This window comes from Hyperolius riggenbachi, chromosome 6 (assembly GCF_040937935.1).
Source record: "Hyperolius riggenbachi isolate aHypRig1 chromosome 6, aHypRig1.pri, whole genome shotgun sequence".
NCBI lineage: Eukaryota > Metazoa > Chordata > Amphibia > Anura > Hyperoliidae > Hyperolius > Hyperolius riggenbachi.
Genome location: NC_090651.1, coordinates 223,383,120 through 223,405,161, shown reverse-complemented (window position 1 = coordinate 223,405,161; position 22,042 = coordinate 223,383,120). Strand labels below are relative to the sequence as shown.

Below are 22,042 nucleotides of genomic sequence, written 5' to 3'. Positions count from 1 at the left end.
TTTGTGGTAGAGAGTTGTCCTGCCACCGCTGCAGTTAGAGGACCCCCAGTAAAATAATTACAAATAGAAGTCAAAACAGGCTTGACGTGTTTTGTGCATAAGGTTCACTTCTTCAAGAGACAATCAGAGACTAGTCAGATGGCATGCCTTTTAAGGTGGCTACTAATTTGCCAAACGACCGTTTACAAACTTTTATTCATATGAACGATTGGAAATAATCGTTTTGGGCCACTAATGGACAAAAATCTCCTAACCAATCCCATCAGATTGACAGGATTGATGCAAAAATTGGATCAATTTCATGAATCTGATTGGATTGGTTAGGAGAGTTTCGTCCGTTAGTGGTCCCAAATGATAATTTTCAGTCGTTCATACGGATAATCGTTTGTAAACAGTTGTTCGCCAGATTGTATCATTAGGGGCCACCTTTAAAATTATTCCATTATAACATGGAATAGATCAGTGGATACTATACATGATCCATCCCCATGTAAACACAGGAGAGTGCAGGGAGACGCCTGTTAATGGGTTTTTCAGACACTTACTCTTTATTAAATTTTCACATATGAACATTACCTTTTACAGGGAAGCAAATGTGTAAATAAGTTGGGAAAACTCTCCATAGAGTTTATTGTACAGTAATATCTACTCAGGATTATTCTTCTTGCTCTGCCAGGTGTTCAGCTGTCGCCTGGGGAATGAACAGGACACGGCTCTGTCAATCATTGATCCTGTTCATGTGCAGATAGAACTTGTTGGGAATTCAAATTATCAGAACAGCTCTGGCTTAATGGATGCGTTTAACACTGAGGACTTCCCACCAATTCTGGAGGTAATGCTGCAATCACGTTTATGATTTGGGAAATGGAAATAGAGCTGGTTAACATTTACTGAGAAAAACCTTTTCGCATTGTTTAAGACCATTGCATGTGTGCACATTATTAATAATGCTCTTATGAGGTCTCCAGCCAATGATCGGACCATTATTTAGTTTCTGTGTGACCACACCTACTGTTCTGAATGTGTAGGCAGTTAACTCAGAACTAGGTGAAGCTCAGTTCCCATAATTCAAAGCTAGTCATCGGCACTATGCTGTATGTTTATGCCAAGCAGTCACTGCATGATGTGGTGCAGTTCTGGGCGCAGGTGATGTATTTTATGATCATCAATATACCTTTTAGTTTTAAATATATTGCTTATGTTTGGGGATGTCAACCACCTAAAGTGACTTAGTTAGTAAAAAATATACAAAGCAAACTGAGCAACCTAACCATAGTCTCTGCTGCATTTATTTTAAAGAGGAGACTACTAAGAGCCCTGTTAGATTCTAGGTTCTGCCGCATTAACTCTTGGTCTTCCATAGACCATCCCTATGCTTCCTTCTACCCTGTCTGATTATACTCTGGCAGAAGGTCAGGTGTAACAGGGAATAAGTGGCTATGCACTATTAAAGATACTCTGTAACAAAATGTTGAGCCTTATTTCTTCTATCCTATAAGTTCCTGTAGCTGTTCTAATGTGTTCTGTCTTACTGCAGCCTTTTCTAGTTGCACAGTGGTTGTGTTATCTCTGTTATATGATTTCTCTCCTCTGTCGGGTCTGTCGGGCTCAGGCAGTCAGGCTGGAATGTGCTGTGCTGCTTGTGATTGGATAGAAGCTATACACACCCTCTCCAGGCCCCCTGCACACTCTGAATGACTCACACACTGAGCTACTCTCAGCCTATCACTTGCTATGTGCAGCTCTGCTTGTGATAGGATAGAAGCTATACACACCCTCCACACCCCCTGCAGGCTCTGTGTGTGTCACAGACTGAGCTCCTCTCAGCCTATCACATGCTGGTTAGATGCCATGTCTTTTGTTTGTAAACACTGTATAAAAATGGCAATTGCAAGCCAGGATTGCAGCAGGGAGTGGCAGAAACAGCACAGAGGGGCCCAGGAGAAAATAATGAATATAATGGTATGCTTTTTATTGTAAGAATTTTACAGTACAGATTCTCTTTAAGACTGCCTTACAAAGAAGTCCAAATTTAGCAGTACCTTACAGGACTTTCTGCAACCTTTTTTTTTAGCAAATGCTAAATATTTATACGGTTGCCATTGTTTGCAATGTTTCACTGAACTGCTATATGCATTTTTCGACAAAGAATCACTTTTAACTCAGTGTCCTACTTTATCATTAGACCAGTGCTCTGAACTATGCCTGTTTTATTTTATTGAAACTTTAGATTCAGCTCCAGACTCTGGACATCAGGCTTTCATACAATGATGTGCAGTTGTTTCTGGCCATTGCTAAATCCATCCCTGAGCAGACCAGCTCCAGTGCCCCTGAATCTGCAGCTCCTGAAGCATTGGTGTCTACCAGTGCATCCAGCAACATCAAAGACAATGAGATTGTGGCATACAGGCATGTCATGGATCCTCTTCTGGGTAAGACATAAAAGTACTAAAATACCACTTATACAGCAGACAGAAGTTTATATACATATTTTGCACACAGAAAGGATGATTAGAGGGGAGGGACACTCGCAGACAAAAAAATATGTGGCGCCGCAGCGCACATGAAATAAAAGGCTAGATCAATTGAAAATATGTTAGCGTGCAGGACACTGTTATACTAACTTTCATTTCCTGGTTAACCTTGATGGATAAATGTCTTTATATTAAACCAAACGATGTAACTATGTAATATTATGTTCCTGTCATAGTTTTGTTTTGTTGGGGGGGGGGGGGGGGGGCATGAATGTAACACAATGTCTAGACAACTGGATTTCCTGTAAGAAACCCACAAACACAGGGAGAACTTATAAATATTTTGTTTGCAGTGTGAACATGGCACTCTAGTCCCCAACCACTGTTATTTCTCCCCATTGTGGTACAGTGATTTTTGGATTTTTAAAGGATGAGTAAAAGCTCAACAACTTTGAGTTGGTGAATGCTAGCTAGGTCTATGAGCAGCAAATGGGTTGCAGAATGTGGGTTGGGTTTGGTGTTTAGTGGATGCCTGTGTTGCCTTGCAGTGCCAGTGTACTGAGTTCAAATCTTGACCCGGGACACTATTTGCTTACAGTTTGTATGTTATCCCCATGTTTGTGCGAGTTCCTTTAAGGCACTTTGGTTTCCTCTCGCCCAGCAAACAAACATATCCTCAGATAATTTGCTCAGCATGAGATATCAGGGCAATATAAATACACAATAACTCCCCTTTCACCAATGTATTAGCATCTCTTCTGTGTCCAGATTTAGTTCTCTGTGGCACTGCATCTGAGTTCCTCATACAGCTCTTGAGCACATTCCTGTGTAACAGAACAATACCCATTAAACAACAAAGTGTCTGTTAGCAGTAATGTTAAACAATCTCATGAAGTTGTACACCGAAACTCTAGATTCCCACTTATGAAAGCTGCCAAGATGAGGTAGATATACAGGAACTGTTCTTTACCACTGTATACATTGGAAAAGGCCATAGAAGGAGGTTTGAGCCACCATGTGACCCTGCAAACATGTGTGTGATTTTGCATACTACAACCAAAATTGTATATTTATGTCCTTAGACTGTAAATAAGAATGTTGTTCAACCCTTTTCTGTTTTGATTCCAGAAAACCAACTTGCACGATTGCAGGAGCTCGGGTTTGCCATGGAGGACTGTAGGAAGGCTCTTCTAGCTTCTCAAGGTAACTCAATGCCGTAACTTTGCAGTGAAAGCTGCCATATATATAGTCTCATTTGTTCTATCAAAATGTACTAACTGCTTAGCACAAAAGATTAAGTTCTGACTGTCTGAAACAGTAGCAGCGTGTAGATGTTCCTTCATTACTGCATTAATTACTATTATTATATCCTAATGTCACTGCTTTTGTAATCATCAGCAGAAGCTTATACCATATAAACCTTAGTAATAGATTAATTCCCTGGCACTCCATTAATCTGCAGTATAAAAAAGCTTTATTGTGTCGACTTACATCTTAAAACAGATAAAGTTCTGCCAGCATGACACTAGTAACACGCATCAAACACCTCCATTCCTACTCACTGTAAGGCTGCAGGGCAGTGTGGAGGGTGGAGGACCGCCTGGCGATCGTTTTGCTATTTCAGGGTCTTCAGAGGCAGTGTGGCGATGAAAAAAATTCAAAACGGAATTAAATAAGTCATAAGCCCTCCCCTTCTGTTCGTACGTGTAAAAATGTAAACGTCAACACATAAAATCTTTGCGTAACACTCTGTCAATGACTACAAAAATACATGTGCGCATAGAACTAAATGAACACTAGGTGGCAGCAGACTGCAGAGAGTGTGAGAAGATAAAGTTAAAAACTGTTCTTCCTAAATTTAAAAAATTAGGGGCAACTGCTTAGTAACATATATAGCATGTATGAAATTGTATACTAAGGAGCAGGAAAAAATGGAGGACACAGGAACATAAGCCTATAAGCTCCATTTAATGTATAAACACACATGAGGATCTCAAAAACTAGTCTCCCCTCACCTCAATGCATTCTGGCTCCAACCTTAAAGAGACTCTGAAGTCTCAAAAAAAGTATTTTTATTTAACCAATACCGGTATGTTTAATATTGTTAATATATGTTTAATATCTTAGCCCTAACTAAACCGCCGCATTCCCGCCGCTGTAGACTATCTAAATCCCCCCTAACTTGCCCTCCCTCTCCCCTGCAAAATCTACGACTTTCTTGTTCATGGATTTTGCTGCCCTAAGCTCTTCCGTGTGAGGCAGAGCTATGAGCTGCAGCCCTGCCTCACACACGTCTGTCAGCGGCAGATCTCCGGCCTCTACCCCGCCCCTCTCAGTGAAGGAAGACTGAGAGGGGCGGGGGAGAGGCGGCGATCCGGGCTGACAGACGCGCTGAGAGGCAGAGCTGCGGCTCATAGCTCTATATAAGAACAGTACTTGTTCTTTAGAGTTTGGGCCCTCTTGAAAGTAACTAATGGTGGATCCCTATACATTTTGTTTAATACTGGATCCCTTTTAATGATCTTCCATGAGTTTCGAATGCTCTTTTTGATTGTTTATGCCATCAGTGTATAATTAAAGCGGAAAGTAAGTTTGCTACTGCCACGTGTATCAACTTTCACTTTCTTCTTAATTAGGTCTCCCCTCTCAAAATTACTGGCTTTAATCACAGCTTGGCCCAGAAGAAACGGGTCATAGCCTCTCTATATTACATTGCTTTTAAGCTCTTCTGCCTGATCCAAGTAGTCTTCCATCCACAAAGTATTTATTGCCATATAAAGCTGTGTAGACCTGTGCTCTTCTCAAGGAAACTGCTGTCTTCTGAGACACATATGCTAGACTACAGCCTTTGTCTGCCCATATGTATTTGACCATACTCTCCTCAGTCTTTTGATAAGCCTAGATATACAGTTAGGTCACTCCCAGTAGTGTCCTCTTTAGATGGCTAGATATATATTAGCATGACTGAGGGATGAAAGGGTTGATGTACAAAGTTGCAGTAATATTGCAGGCAGTGCACAGTAATATTATCATTACTACCAGCAGCAGGTTACCACAAGTTACACTATTAGCGTAACCCGTGGTACTCCAGTAACACGAGCATTGCTTTGGTAACAACATTATTATTATTATTGATTTATAAATCACCAGCATATTGGGTGGCGCTGTACAAAGTAGGAAAACGAACAAGGGGTACATAGTGATATAGGCAATGATATACACCAAATAGGGACACTCGTACAAAATACTGAACTTGCCGTTACAATGACAGCTGTAGCATGATGAATAAAATGTATAACAGAGTGTGAGCTATGAAATGAACAACAAAATCCAAGACACATAAGGGTGAGAGAGCCCTGCCCTTGCGAGCTTACAATCTAAAGGAATGAGGGGAAAACGAGGTGGAGAGTTCTGCGGTATGCATAAAGGCACCTCATCTATTGAGGAGTAAAACTAGAGAGGTTGAAGGGGAATGGCCCACGTTAGAGTGTATGCGTGTCGGAAAAAGCAACATTACTAATGCATGTTGCCGTAGCACCGCCAATAGCGCAACTGATTGTTTCCTGCTGGCAGTAGTAATATTGCTGTGCTCTGTATGCGTATGATATTACCACAGCTTCGTGCATCAACCCCAAAATCACTTAATGTTAAAAAAAAATAAAAAAAAAAAAATTAACCAATAGTTAAAGTGGACCCAAATTAAAAATCTAAATTATAATAATAAATAGCAGCCTTTTTTCAGCTGCATGATGACAAATATAAAATATTTTACATTTATTGGAGGAACCCCTCCCTTCCTTTCATATTGCCGCGACAGGATCCGGCAAACTGGTGGAGTAGATGGTGTCCAGCAAAGGAGGAATTGCTAATGGCTGCCCCCAGTATAACCCTAGTTATGAAAAGAGAAGGGTGAAAAGCATGCACTGAAATGCTCATAGGCTTGAAGGAGTGTTTATTTATCTTTGTATGTGTCAGAGTATTGCAACTAAATATTTTGAATTAAAAAAATGTTTGGTTTGGGTCCTCTTTAAGATTGAAATTCAGGCAGTATGTGGACAGTATAAAAGTAGTTGTAACCTGGCAGATATCTATTTCTTTCTGACTTGTCTGACATGAGTTGGTAGCATAGGTTACCTCACGATCGTTACCATTTCTGCACACAAAACTGCACAATAGGCACACATTGAAATCTGTAGAATCTATGTGAGTAAAAAACATGCATGCTCATTATCACCATTTATGGAACCCCTGTGTGGTTTAGTGGCAAGTGATGCTCAACATTATTTAAAAGGTTTGTCTTGTGCACTGCCATACTAATTCTCTATTACTTCCTTACCATTTAGTATATTGCTTTCACTGTACAACATTCGACTGTCACCATCGGTCTGTCAATAAAATAACTTGTTCTCTGCTTGCTTTGTTCTTGAAGGTCAGCTTAACAAAGCTGCATCATGGCTGTTTAAGAATGCAGAGCCTGCAAAGCTTATGAAGACCAGTAATGGAGGAGGAGGAAGCGGTGGCTTACGTTGGATCTCTGGGGTGGAGCTGAAAGCAGACAATGTCTGCATCTGCTTCATAGATGACTGCATGGACTGTGATGTTCCATTAGCAGAGATCACCTTTTCACGTCAGTAATGTAACAGGCTGCCTGTAATTGTGTTAATGCCAATATCTCATGTACAGGTATTTGCTCGGGGATTCTTTTAAAAAGAGGTTAACTATTTAGTTTTAATTTGAGAATGTCCCAGTGTGTGGGCGGTGGAGTACAGTATTGCATGTCGTTCTTGCCCTCACTAAACATCTGCACCTTCATAGTTCTGGAGGGCAGATTTATCAAGACACATGCAAAGAATCATATGGGGCAGTTATTACCGAGTGAGAGGTTATAAGGAATTCCCTGTAGGCTTCTAGGTACGAAGGGTTTTCCTGTTCACTGCCAGGTGAAAGTAATTGCCGTTTGCTCTTTCCGCTTGCGTCTGCTATTTGTAGCCATATTTTGCCTTGTGGGCTGCACCGGTGCCAAATATTTATCGGGTGCCGCAGGTGTCCACATTTCACACTATAGCAACTATTCATAAAGGCGCCCATAGCAGCATCCGAAAAATTTTCCCAGTATTTTACTAATGAAAAGTACCATTATAAAATAGTAGAATATCGCTTATCGGTGAAATACTGATCCCAGACGGCCAAATTTCACCACGCCTCTATTTCGTGCATGCCAGAGGTTAACCTGTAGCTTCTCATGTTGGAGAGAATATTTTGTGGATACCTATTTATTTATTTATTTATTTTCTTTTAGGTTTGACATTTTTCCAGCACTTTGTTTCTAATCCCGATGGCTCATCTGAATTTACACTCTCGGGAGACTATTATAATCGTGAACTTTCAGGTACTTAAATCCTTTTATTTAGAAATCCGACATACATAGAGGGTGTATGAGGTACGGTACAAATGCTGAACCACTTAGGGCTGCTTCACACAGGCTTCTGCTGGCATCTCGTTTAGCTAATGCTGAACACTTTTCAGCAACCAAGAAGAAAAGCATTTGGCATTAGTTCCAGTTGTTCTGGTGTCATGTTTTAAGCCCCCTGCGGGCATGGGAACGTAGCCGATCCTGAATGCTACATGAGAAAAGATAGGATTTAACGTGGCATTTACATGAACAACGCAAAAAGCCGTAACCATAGTTTAAAAATCATTTCAATTCATTTTAATATACAGCACTTGATTACCATACTTTAGAACAATGAACACCGCGACTTTTGCATTTAGACAGCTGCTTGAACAAGCCCTGAATCCTTTACTCTAGTGTCAAAGCAGACAGCTGTATACTGACCATTCTGTTTCCCCTTTCTGAGGAACCAGTGACACTGTAACCTGTACTCTGTGATACTCCAAAATGATGTATGCTGCCTGCCTGCTAGAACAGGGCAAGAGGAAATTGGAGCACTACAGAGCCCTGGGTACCAGGGGAGTTATACCCAGTGGGGGGTGCAAGCTTACAATACACTTTTGATGCAGATGTAATCTTTCCCCACTACAACAAAAGCTTAAAGATTTGTCTGGAGTTACACTTTTATTTTCACAAAATGTATTTTTGTATTAAAGATCTTATAAAATGTATGCCTTGCTTTTGAAACCTGCTACTGTATTAACTTTTTTTCTTGTTACTAAAGGTTGGGAGCCCTTTATTGAGCCATGGCCCTGTGCCATATCCTGGCAAAAACAGGAAGCCAGCCGTCTCCACCCATCCCGCCTGAAGGTTGACCTGAAAGCCAAGCAGCGGCTAGACATAAATATCACCTCTGTGTTAATAGGTAGTGTACAGTAGAAAGTGCCTAGTATCTGAGATAGGAACAATGTGTACATTTCATAATCTGGATCATGCAGCAGTTGTGTATTCCTGAGTGGATTTCATTAGCAAGTATTGCAGTAATAGTTCATGTTGTATACTATACCTGTAAAGCAGAAAAGTGAACGATTGCCACCTCCAACCTTATGTAACAGGGAAAAATTCTTCTCAGTAATATCTATCAGATTACTGACATCTTTAATTATGTAAAGTGAAGCTAATAGACTATAACTAAAGAGCCTCTAGTTATGCAGCTTTCTGCCCCTGTGCACTCTGGGAGACCAGGTGTTTTTTTCTGTTCACTTGGGAACACACAACAAACTAACTCTGCAGCGATGCACCTTACCAGCAGTAAAGATATCACCACCTGTTATAAATGTAATAATATATATGAGGATGAGAAATGATTTTATAATGGGCAACCATTGCCCAAAGCATTTGTAAATGAATATTGTAAAATATTAGCAGTTACAATCATTAAGTCACGTTCGGTAAAGTTCCTCTTTAAGCTTAGTTACACACGCAAGATGATACTCTAGCTTAGAATGTAGCGTGTACATTAGTCCCCCGATATCACATACAGCTCTGTCTCATCGGATCTTTAGCGATGCTTGATCTCATTGTTTTCCTCACTTTGCTTCTCTGAATAAACTCCATCTTGCACTGTGTGGTCACCCTCCCTCCATAGAGCAGAAACGTCAGCCCTGAAATATACCTGGCTTGTGTTGTAGAAAAATAATAAAGATTGATTTCTTGTGTTTTTTCAGAGCAATATGTTAATACTAAAGAGTCATGGATGGCTGATTACTGTAAGCAGGAGAAGGATCTGCCTCTGGAGCCTGCAGAAGAGTGGATGGGCTCTTCTGTGGATCCACCATGCATTGGACCAGGTGAGTTCTTTAAAGAGTAAGAGGAAATTCCTGGATACTAATTGAAACATATATATTTTTTTCAAGCCTTACCCACTGTACCAGACAACAAAGACCTGTACAGGAGGGTGGCTAAAACGTTTAAAAGATAATAGACTTTTCCTCCCTTAACCACTTTACCCCCGCGCGTACGTATTTCTCCGCCCCTTTTTCCATCCTTTAACAACCAGGGACGGAGAAACACGTACTTTCCGCGTTCCCGACGCTGCCCGCGCTCCCGCTCGTAAACACGCCGCCCGCCGCTAGTAAACACGCCGCCGCCCGCTCGCCCAGAGATCAATGAACGGGAAAATCCATTCCCGTTCGTTGATCTAAGCCCCGCAATGATCAGCTGCTCTCCTATGGGCAGCGCGATCATTGTGAGAAAAAACTCACGTGTCCAGCCTCCTTATACTTCCTCCAAGCTTCCAAAACAAAAAGTTACTGTGGCCATCTTGTGGCCAAATAGTAAACTACACCCTACACATTTTTCACATACAAATAAATGACTTTTACACATAAAATTAACTCATTACCTCCCACACTCCCCATAGTTACCTTAGGGACTGAACGTTTTAAATATTTATGTCAAGAAGGTATAACACTGTTACTTTATAAACTATGGGCTTGTAATTAGGGATGGACGCAAAAATGAAAAAAATGCACCTTTATTTCCAAATAAAATATTGGCGCCAAACATTGTGATAGGGACATAATTTAAATGGTTTTATAACCGGGACAAAAGGGCAAATACGTTTCATGGGTTTTAATTACAGTAGCATGCATTATTTAAAAACTATAATGGCCGAAAACTGAAAAATAATTATTTTTTTCCCCACATTTTTCCTATTTTCCCATTAAAACACATTTAGAAAAAAATAATTCTTGGCATAATGTCCCACCTAAAGAAAGCCTAATTGGTGGCGGAAAAAACAAGATATAGTTCATTTCATTGCGATAAGTAATGATAAAGTTATAGACGAATGAATGGAAGGAGCGCTGAAAGGTGAAAATTGCTCTTGTGCTCAGGGGGTAAAACCCCTCAGTGGTGAAGTGGTTAAATCAAATCAAAACTCATCAGAGCTACAGCAGACAGCAAATATCCTGTTTGTAGAAGTTTCTGTTGGATCTAATCTATCTACATTCTTAGCAGCTCTCATCAGAAAACTCTGCAGTGTTTTCTTGCTAGGTTCAATGTTTTCATTCTAGGTTCAATAGCCATACATGGATGTAGTTGACCACAGTAGGTTCAGTTATGTAAGCCCATTTTGGAGCTTTGTTGAGCACTCCGGAACTGTGCTCAAAACTGTTGACTTTAACTTACATGGGGCTTTTTCCAGCCACCCGTAGTCTGTCAGCACAGCATCCTCTGTTCTCTCACTGGCAGCTTCATAAGATCTGCACCTGGAACTCCAATTGTGCCTACTGTGCATGCAGGTACCTCTATGCACCCTTCTCAATTGTGCTTCTGTTGCTGTGAGCATTCTGTGCAATTTTGAAAATAATTACCGTGCATGTCCACTCCTGCGGATGGGAGTGCAATTAACCTCCCTAGCGTTCTGGATGAGCTGAGCTCGTCCAGAGACGCTAGAGGGCACCGCTCAGGCCCTAGTGGGCCGATTTTGATAATTTTTTTTCAAACACACAGCTAGCACTTTGCTAGCTGCGTGTTTGCTCCGAACGCCGCCGAGCTGCGCTTTGGGGTGGATCGGGAGTCCCTGTGATGTCACGACGTCGATGACGTCACTCCGTTTGTCGCCATGACGACGGGGGAAGCCCTGCAGGAATTCCTGTTCTGAACAGGATTTCCTGATGGGTGTGATCGCCGGCGGCGATCGCAAGGCTGGGAGGGAAGGAACAGGAAGGGAAGTATCATGTAGCTAGCGCTAGGCTAGCAAAATGGAAAAAAAAATCGGGTGAAAAAAACCTGCGGGAATCAGAACGCCCAGCAGGTTAAGAAGGGACCATGAATGCACTGTAGACATGACTTAAAATTCAGACTCAGATCTTATGGAGCTGCCAGCAGAAGAATGGAGGGGACGCCGAGGGACCTGACGACTATGGGGGCTGGAAAGAGCCCCAGGTAAATAAAAGTGAACACTTTTGACTAGAGTGCTTTAACAATAGTATGAAACCTTGGAGCTTCAGATGAGCGTAAACGAGAAGTGTTTAAAGAGGACATTTAACCCAGGGTTGAACTTCATCCCAATCAGACTTTTCTGCTTGGTTGCTCATTGATGATACCCCTTCCCAATGCAAAATATTGACCTTATATCCACTAAATCATTAAGGGGGTCTGTATGGCTGGTGAACCACCTCCGACAGTGTGATGTCAGGGCCTACCGTAGGTTCTGATAGTTTGCAGTGTGTAAACCTCATGGTGTTGTATGATAATGCCTTTTTCCAACATAGAACTCCGTAATAAACATTCCGTACAGATCACCTAGCAGAATTAAAGATGTCACCAGCAGTGATACATTTCAGAATGAAAATCAGGGAGAGGAAAGAGTTTATAACGCTCAAACACTGACTAAATGATCTATAAATTAATATTGTAAAAAATGAGAAATTGTACTACCGGTAATTATGTTATTTTCACTACAGTTCCTCTATAAATTGCTTTACTTATGCCTAATAACTTAAGGCATGGCTGTTATGGGTTAAATGTCTTCTGTCCATTATGCTGCCTATCAAAAGGGGCCTAGAGGCTGCATAAGAGGCTGTGGAGATGAGTCTATCAATTGACTTACTTACTACTTCAGTGTTCAATACATACTGAAAATGCCCCCTGAAAGCTCTATTGGGCCAAAAACCCCTAGAAATCAAAAATGGCAATATATCATTCAGATTTTCAGTGTAACCAAACAAGTGATTTTTGCGACCTGAAACTCTTCCTCTTTATCTTATGACTTAGTTAAAGGAATTCTATTGCAATTTTTTTTTTAAATGTAACCACTTGCTGTAACCAAGGCAGTATATCTACACCCCAGGGGAGGACGGTTCCCTTTCCATAGACTTAGATATACGCCTCCCACTGCATCACCGCTGTGCGCACTCCCCCCTGTCTACTGCGCTCGTTCACATTGCCGTTGGTTACTAGGGGATCAGAGAATGGGAACGCAGTTGCTGTCGGTTAGTAGGGAGATCAGTGAATGGGAACGCAATTGCCGTCGGTTAGTAGGGAGATGAGTGAATTGGAACGCAGTTGCCGTCGGTTAGTAGGGGGATCGGTGAATGGGAACGCAATTGCCGTCGGTTAGTAGGAGATCAGTGAATGGGAACGCAGTTACCGTCGGTTAGTAGGGGGATCAGTGAATGGGAACGCAATTGCCGTCGGTTAGTAGGGAGATCAGTGAATGGGAACGCAGTTGCCGTCGGTTAGTAGGGGGACCAGTGAATGGGAACGCAATTGCCGTCGGTTAGTAGGGAGATCAGTGAATGGGAATGCAGTTGCCGTCGGTTAGTAGGGAGATCAGTGAATGTGAACACAGTTGCTGTCGGTTAGTAGGGGGATCAGTGAATGGGAACGCAATTGCCGTCGGTTAGTAGGGAGATGAGTGAATGGGAACGCAATTGCCGTCGGTTAGTAGGGAGATCAGTGAATGGGAACATAGTTGCCGTCGGTTAGTAAGGAGATCGGTCAATGGGAACGCAGTTACCGTCGGTTAGTAGGGGGGATCAGTGAATGGAAACACAGTTGCTGTCGGTTAGTAAGGAGATCAGTGAATGTGAACACAGTTGCCATCGATTAGTAGGGAGATTAGTGAATGTGAACGCAGTTGCTGTCGGCTAGTAGGGAGATCAGTGAATGGGAACGCAGTTGCTGTCGGTAAGTAGGGAGATCAGTGAATTGGAATGCAGTTGCTGTTGGTTAGTAGGGAGATCAGTGAATGGGAACGCAGTTGCCGTCGGTTAGTAAGGAGATCAGTGAATGGTAATGCAGTTGCTGTTGGTTAGTAGGGAGATCAGTGAATTGGAATGCAGTTGCTGTTGGTTAGTAGGGAGATCAGTGAATGGGAACGCAGTTGCCGTCGGTTAGTAGGGGGACCAGTGAATGGGAACGCAATTGCTGTCGGTTAGTAGGGAGATCGGTGAATGGGAACGCAGTTGCCGTCGGTTAGTAGGGAGATCAGTGAATGGGAACACAGTTGCTGTCGGTTAGTAGGGGGATCAGTGAATGGGAACGCAATTGCCGTCGGTTAGTAGGGAGATGAGTGAATTGGAACGCAGTTGCCGTCGGTTAGTAGGGGGATCAGTGAATGGGAACGCAATTGCCGTCGGTTAGTAGGGAGATCAGTGAATGGGAACGTAGTTGCCGTCGGTTAGTAGGGAGATCGGTCAATGGGAACACAGTTACCGTCGGTTAGTAGGGGGATCAGTGAATGGAAACACAGTTGCTGTCGGTTAGTAGGGAGATCAGTGAATGTGAACACAGTTGCCATCGGTTAGTAGGGAGATTGGTGAATGTGAACACAGTTGCCATCGGTTAGTAGGGAGATTAGTGAATGTGAACGCAGTTGCCGTCGGTTAGTAGGGAGATCAGTGAATTGGAATGCAGTTGCCGTCGGTTAGTAGGGAGATGAGTGAATTGGAATGCAGTTGCTGTTGGTTAGTAGGGAGATCAGTGAATTGGAATGCAGTTGCCGTCGGTTAGTAGGGAGATCAGTGAATGGGAACGTAGTTGCCGTCGGTTAGTAGGGAGATCGGTCAATGGGAACACAGTTACCGTCGGTTAGTAGGGGGATCAGTGAATGGAAACACAGTTGCTGTCGGTTAGTAAGGAGATTGGTGAATGTGAACACAGTTGCCATCGGTTAGTAGGGAGATTGGTGAATGTGAACACAGTTGCCATCGGTTAGTAGGGAGATTAGTGAATGTGAACGCAGTTGCCGTCGGTTAGTAGGGAGATCAGTGAATTGGAATGCAGTTGCCGTCGGTTAGTAGGGAGATCAGTGAATTGGAATGCAGTTGCTGTTGGTTAGTAGGGAGATTAGTGAAAGGGAACGCAGTTCCCATTCATTGATCTAAATCCCATTGTCAATGATCGCCGACATCAATGAGATGCCTGCGGCGTATCTAAGGAAGTAACACGTCCATGCATTACTTCCTGTTCACGTACTTATAGTACGCTAATAGGAAATAATGTGCGAGGACATCTTGTAGCCAAATAGTAAAATTACACCTACATTTATTTTAATTAAAAAAAAACACACTTACATTTAAAGAGACTCTGAAGCGAGAATAAATCTCGCTTCAGACCTCAGAGTTAGCAGGGGCATGTGTGCCCCTGCTAAAACGCCGCTATAGCGCGGCTTAACGGGGGTCCCTTCACCCCCAAATCCCCCTCCGTAATGCGGGGGAGCGCTTCCTGGTTGAGGCAGGGCTAACCGCCGCAGCCCTGCCCCATGCGCGTCTGTCAGCGCGTATCTCCGCCTCTCCCCCGCCCCTCTCAGTCTTCCTTCACTGAGAGGGGCGGGGGAGAGGCGGCGATGCGCGGCTGATAGACGCGACTGGAGGCAGGGCTGCAGCCGTTAGCCCTGCCTCCAGGAGCGACCAAGTCTGCGACCAAGTGTCGCAGTGGGGGGTTTGGGGGTCAAGGGACCCCCGTTTAGCGGCGGTTTAGCAGGGGCACACGTGCCCCTGCTAACTATGAGCTCTGAAGCGAGATTTATTCTCGCTTCAGAGTCTCTTTAAAATTAACTCCTTCCCACCCACACTGTCACATAGTACCCCCAAAAATGTTGCATAAGAAAACAATACATAAATAGTTCCCTTAGGGACTGAACTTTTTTAATATGAATGTCAAGAGGGTATACTAATGGTAATTTATAAATTATAATATGGGCTTGTAATTAGTGATGGACGCAAAACTGAAAAAATGCACCTTTATTTATAAATAAAATACATTGTACTAGGGAAAAAAATTGCAGAAAACTGAGAAATAATAATTGTTTTCCTTTTTTTTTTCTTGTATTATTCCCATTAAAATGCTTTTAGAATAAAATAATTCTTAGCATAATGTACCACCCAAAAAAAGCACATTTGGTGGTGAAAAAAATCAAGATATAATTTACTTTTTTCCTATATCACTGTCATGTACAGTAAGTAGTAAAGTCTGACAAATCTGGCAGGGTTTGGAGTAGGCCATCTCCTCATGGGGGATTCTCTCTTTTTCCTTCATTCCTTAGAAGAAAGGTTTTTTTTTTTATACAAATATTCCTGCCAGACTTGCTGCACACTATTCTAGCAGTTGGACTAAGCTAACTGTCATTGAGTAAGTGCTTTTGAAAATAAAGAAAACCCTGAGAATCCCCCACCATTTTGCTTCCATGAATCCCCTCTGCAAAGCCCTACACTGGCTCCCTATCCGCTTCAGTTTCAAGATTCTGTGCCTGGCCTACAACTCTGTGCATAAGACCTGTCCAACATACATTTCTGAGCTCCTCCACAGATATATACCTGCCTCCCCCCCCCCCCCCCACACACACACACACGCCTCCAATGACGTCCACCTGACCACCCCACAAATTTCTCACTCCTCAGACTCGCCCCTTTTTTCAACGCTTTCAAGAAAGCCCTCAAAACACATCTTTTTAAGATGGCCTAATCCCCTCTACCTCACCTTAACTCTCTTGGCCGAGCACCTATTCTGCAGGCCTAGCTACTGTGTACCTCCCCTTTAGACCTTCCTTCCTTATCCTCCCATTGAGATTATAAGCTTTTGGCAATCTCCACCCCCCCTCCCGTTATCGTTGCTTGGTCTTGCAACCTCACTAATGACACTCTTCCTATGTACTTACTCGGACTTGAATACCTGGGTCTTGGCAAACCGTTCACAAATTTGCATGATCATGTATCTCTTATACCCTGTTAGCAGGTATAACCTTGTGCTAGGTTGTATAACCTTGTGCTACTTCTCTGTTGGACATCCCTTGTTAACATTGTATACATCCCTATTTATTGTCCAGCACTGCGTAATATGTTGGCATTTTATAAATACAATAAAAAATAATTCTGAGGAGATGGAACTAGTCCAAAACTTGTTATAATTTTACTACATACTGCAAGTGACAGTGACATAAGAAAAGAGTAATTTATAGTGCATCTTACTCTGGGACAAATGTACAACCTACATGTATACATCTGCGTGGATTTAAAATATTACAATTTTTCACAATAGCGAGCCTTTAAAGAGAACCCGAGGTGTGTTTAAAGAATGTTATCTGCATACAGAGGCTGGATCTGCCTATACAGCCCAGCCTCTGTTGCTATCCCAAACCCCCCTAATGTCCCCCTGCACTCTGCAATCCCTCATAAATCACAGCCGTGCTGTGAGGCTGTGTTTACATCTGTAGTGTCAGTCTCAGCTGCTCCCCCGCCTCCTGCATAGCTCCGGTCCCTGCCCCCGTCCCTTCCCTCCAATCAGCAGGGAGGGAAGGGATGCAGGCGGGGACTGGAGTTCTGCAGGAGGCGGGGAGAGCAGCAGACTGACACTATAGAGATAAACACAGCCAGCTCTGACAAGCTGTTTGTCAGCAGCGTGGCTGTGATTTATGAGGGATTGCAGAGTGCAGGGGGACCTTAGGGGGGTTTGGGATAGCAACAGAGGCTGGGCTGCATAGGCAGATCCAGCCTCTGTATGCAGATAATATTCTTCAAACCCACCTCGGGTTCTCTTTAAAACAAGATAAGAGCATTGTATGTTTTTTTTTTTTTTTTTGTAAAACTAAAGACACACACACACTCTTATTGTAATGGTATGAAACCAGATGCCTTTGGGGAGTTTAGGACCACCATCAAAATACCTGCCATCTTTTTGCTAGTCCACCATGGCACTAAATCCACCTCCTATTTCCCCTTTATGTCAATTTTCCCTTTTGTCTCCTCCCTTTCTTTCTTTCTCTCTTTAGTTATCCCAATTAGTTCACTTCACTCAGTTTCAGAGTCAAGGAGTTGTACCTCAACAGACATAGTCTTGGAGTATCGTATCGCATATTCTAAGGGCCTCGCTGAGAATAGTTGTAGTGTATACATCACCAAAATCTTTGTATTTCTGGAGTCTATATTGGTATTATAAATGTTGCTTTATTTTTGTTAATAAAAATTAATTATTTACAGTACAGAATTATTTACAGTACAGAATGTAGGGAATTAATGGGGGGAGTAGTTCTTTGACAAATGGTAGTAATAAACCATTCGATGCGGTAAATAGAAATGATCAATGTGATGAAAATATTTCCAAGTTTATGCAGGATAATGTAAAATTTTATGCAAATATATGCAGCTTGAAAATGGACCAATCAAGTCCCATCCAGGTTTAAATTGATTGGTCCATTTTCAAGCTGCATATAGTTGCATGAAAATTTTCATAATTCTGCATGAACTTGGAAATATTTGCATGTCAGTGATCATCCCTATCGGTAAACAATATTGATCACATATAGGGCAGCACGGTGGCGTAGTGGTTAGCTCTCTCGCCTTGCAGCGCTGGGTCCCAGGTTCGAATCCCAGCCAGGGCACTATCTGCAAAGAGTTTGTATGTTCTCTCCGTGTCTGCGTGGGTTTCCTCCGGGCACTCTGGTTTCCTCCCACATTCCAAAAACATACGGATAAGTTAATTGGCTCCCCCTAAAATTGGCCCTAGACTACAGTACTTACACTACATGATATAGACAAAATGGCAATGGTAGGGATTAGATTGTGAGCTCCTTTGAGGGACAGTTAGTGACAAGATATATATACATTGTACAGCGCTGCGTAATATGTCGGCGCTATATAAATACTAAATAATAATAATAATAATCACCTTACTACCTTGACTTATTACTCATTAGAACAGATCTAAGCAGAATGACCTTTAATTCAGTTTGGCTATTCATGTTAACCATAACAGTGTTTTGTTTGATTCCATGTTTTTATCCAAACTAATATATATATATATATATATATATATATATATATATATATATATATATATATATATATATATATATATATATATATATAAAATGTCTTTTATAGTGTGTCTGCCTTTACTTATCCTGGTGTATGGCTCTTACTGCTTACAGGCTTCTCTGGTGGTTCTCCCGCCTCAACCTTTTGCTTGCTAACTTCTCCTTTCCTGTCTGCCAGGCCTTCCTCTCTCCTACCTTAGAACTAGAAGCACAGCCAGTCTGACTAACCTAGAACACCAGGTCTATGCTAGAGGTACAGTACTAACACCCCAGGCAATTTATATGAATACTGGTTTCTCTGCATTGCCTTATAATGAATGTACAGCACACCATAGGGCTGAATTATCAAGACAATTAGAAATATCTTTGGCAAAAATGGAGAACACAGCTAATAAATTAAACCAAGTTCCTGATTGGTTACTCTGGACCGATACTCCACTTAGGCTTTAAATGTATTTGCTTCTGCCCTGATAATTCAGCTCCAGTGTTTAATACAGAAGAAATGTTGAATATTGAGTTGTAATAGTTTGAGTTGAGGACTTTTCATTAAAATACCATTTCACAGAGTTGGGAAAAGAATGTGCCAGCCTGCTGAATCTGATGTATAACTAGCTGAAAGAATAGCCATTTTGTGCATTGTGCAAATTCCAACACAATAGGCAACATTGACTGCATGAGTTCTTCAAGAGTACCTGTCTGTCTCTAAGTATAAACAAAGCTGATACCTTTTACACATACCTGCTGATATTCAGGAAATTGTGAAGTCTTGACAAGGCTTCTTTGTTACTATTGGTCCCTACTGTAAACACTAAAAGCATCCGTATTAGCGTCCACATTGGGATAGCCAAGCATGATTGGAAATTTGCTTGCAGTTTGCCATATACCTTACTTGGATGTCGTGAATATGGTAATATAAGTCATGCTTAACATGCACCTGTGAGGTGCATTACCCCAGCATGCATCTGTGAGGCGTAGTCACATGACCTGGGAGCTGTGGACGTTTTATTCTTCCCCTTACAATGAACAGTGGCTAATTTAAAGGTGGCCGTACACTTATAGATTTGCAACAGATTCGTCCATCAGATAGATTTCTGGCAGATGCCTGTCAATTCCAGTGACAGGAATCTGTCTGATGTGTGCTACGCACTAGGAACAGATTTCCAATAGATTTCAGAATGCAATATATTGGAAATCGACAGAGGTGCATCTGGGCAATATAGCGCCTATGCAAATACTGAAATTGCGCCCCCTTCCCCCAGCACACACACTTCAGCTAGTTTACTATCAGTACAGGCACAGGGTAGCAGCTTGTAGTGGCTGGATAGTGTACTGGTCAAGGGCTCTGCCTCTGACGCAGGAGACCTGTGTTAGAATCTTGGCTCTTCAAGTTCAGTAAGCTTGGTCTACTTAGTAGGACACCTTGGGCTTGACTCCCTAACACTGTTAGTGCCTATAGTGCGCTTCCTAGTGGCTGAAATTCTGGTGCCTTGAGTCTGCCAGGAAAAAGCATGATAAAAATGTTCTGTGTCTCGTCTCACACTACATACTGGGGGTGGCAGGAATCATCACACGCAGCAGCTAGTTTACTATTAGTACAGGCCCAGAGTACCAGCTTATACTGTAAATTCTGGCGGTAGCAAAGATCAGCACACACTGCAGCTAGTTTACTATCAGTACAGTCACATAGTCACAACTGATACTGTACACATTAGAGGTATTAGAGATCAGCACACATTGTAGCTAGATTACTATTAGTACAGGCACAGAGTAACAGGAGTAACAGCTTACACTGTACATAGTGGAGGTAGCAGAAATCAGCACATGCTGCAGCTAGATTACTATCAGTACAGACCCAGAGTACCAGCTTATTCTGTACATTCTGGAGGTAGCAGAGATCTGCACGCACTGCAGCTAGTTTACTATCAGTACAGGCCCAGAGTAACACCTTATACTGTATATACTGGAGTAGCAGAGATCACTACACACTGCAGCTAGTTTACTATCAGTACAGCCACAGAGTAACACCTTATACTGTACATACTGGAGGTAGCAGAGATCAGCACACACTGCAGCTAGTTTACCATCAGTACAGACACAGAGAAACACCGTAGACTGTACATAATGGAGGTAGCAGAGATCAGCACACACTGCAGCTAGTTTACTATTAGTACAGACACAGAGTAACAGCTTATACTGTACACATTAGAGGTATCAGCGATCAGCACACAATGCAGCTAGATTACCATCAGTACAGGCACAGAGTAACAGCTTAAGCAGCCCATACACTCAGACGATTTTCTGGCCGATCGATCGATCAATCGATTGCAAATCGGTTGGCCAATCGACCGATCGACGGCCGATTTCGATCGATTTCGATGGATTTCCATCGAACTTGCAGGGTGGAAAATTTAGGTCGATCTGATGAGATTGCTTATCAGTTTGCATTGGCCTTAATGGAAATCTGATGGCAAAAAAATGCCATCAGATCGAATTTCAATAGATTTCAAACTGAAATCTATTGGAATTCTATCCTGGTAAAAAATGTTCTAAAAACGCATCAGATAGATCATCAGATGCATTTCTTATCTATCTGCTGCCAATCTGACGAGTGTATGGGCACCTTTATACTGTATATAATTGAGGTAACAAAGATCAGCACACATTGCGGCTAGTTCACATCTATGGCGGTGATTTGGGTGCAGGGTGAGCCGAATGATGGTTTAGCCTGCTGCTGCTAAGTATGATTCCCCCTCCAGGGAAAAGTAATTTGGGGTCCGCCCGAGGGGCAGTACCTGAATTACCCTGTGCACATGCCATGGACTATAGCAGTGCCCAACTCATGCGCTACGCTTCAGGTGTCAGGATCAACTGTTTCTTCGTGTCACCCCTCTCTTCCCCACATACCTCCACCCACACTAGACTAAACAAAACCATGTGCAACTATGTGATGGGGAGGGAGGAGTGGAAACAGGGGGCCCCACTTCTGTGATTATATCAACCACACTTTAATATTGAAGGGGGAGGGAGGGTTATTGGCCATGCTCTATATGGGGGTGAAAGAGGGGTGCTACACTGGACACAAGGGAGGAGGGAGAGTGAAACATTCTCTATATAAGTTCAAAAGTACAATACACACACACACACACACACACACACGCACGCACGCACGCACGCACGCACGGTACAGACCACAAGTTTGGACACACCTTTTCATTCAAAGAGTTTTCTTTATTTTTATGACTATGAACATTGTAGATGCACACTGAAGGCATCCAAACTATGTGGAAGTATAGTACATAACCATAAAAGTGGGAAACAACTGAAAATATGTCATATTCTAGGTTCTTCAAAGTA

At 42.4% G+C, this 22,042-nt stretch overlaps 1 protein-coding gene across 5 annotated transcripts in view; it reads left to right on the top strand.

Annotated features, from left to right (window-relative positions):
• The window catches only part of VPS13D (vacuolar protein sorting 13 homolog D), a 410,462-nt gene that overhangs the window by 164,199 nt on the left and 224,221 nt on the right, over positions 1–22,042 (top strand). For 4 of the 5 annotated variants that reach the window (XM_068240470.1, XM_068240469.1, XM_068240467.1 and 1 more), the window contains exons 33-40: positions 677–832; positions 2,231–2,432; positions 3,603–3,677; positions 6,904–7,101; positions 7,774–7,863; positions 8,651–8,791; positions 9,594–9,716; positions 18,867–18,941. In XM_068240470.1, coding sequence (XP_068096571.1) covers positions 677–832; positions 2,231–2,432; positions 3,603–3,677; positions 6,904–7,101; positions 7,774–7,863; positions 8,651–8,791; positions 9,594–9,716; positions 18,867–18,941 — 1,060 coding nt within the window. The remainder of the gene's footprint in view (positions 1–676; positions 833–2,230; positions 2,433–3,602; positions 3,678–6,903; positions 7,102–7,773; positions 7,864–8,650; positions 8,792–9,593; positions 9,717–18,866; positions 18,942–22,042) is intronic. The other variant, XM_068240471.1, reaches the window with a different exon arrangement.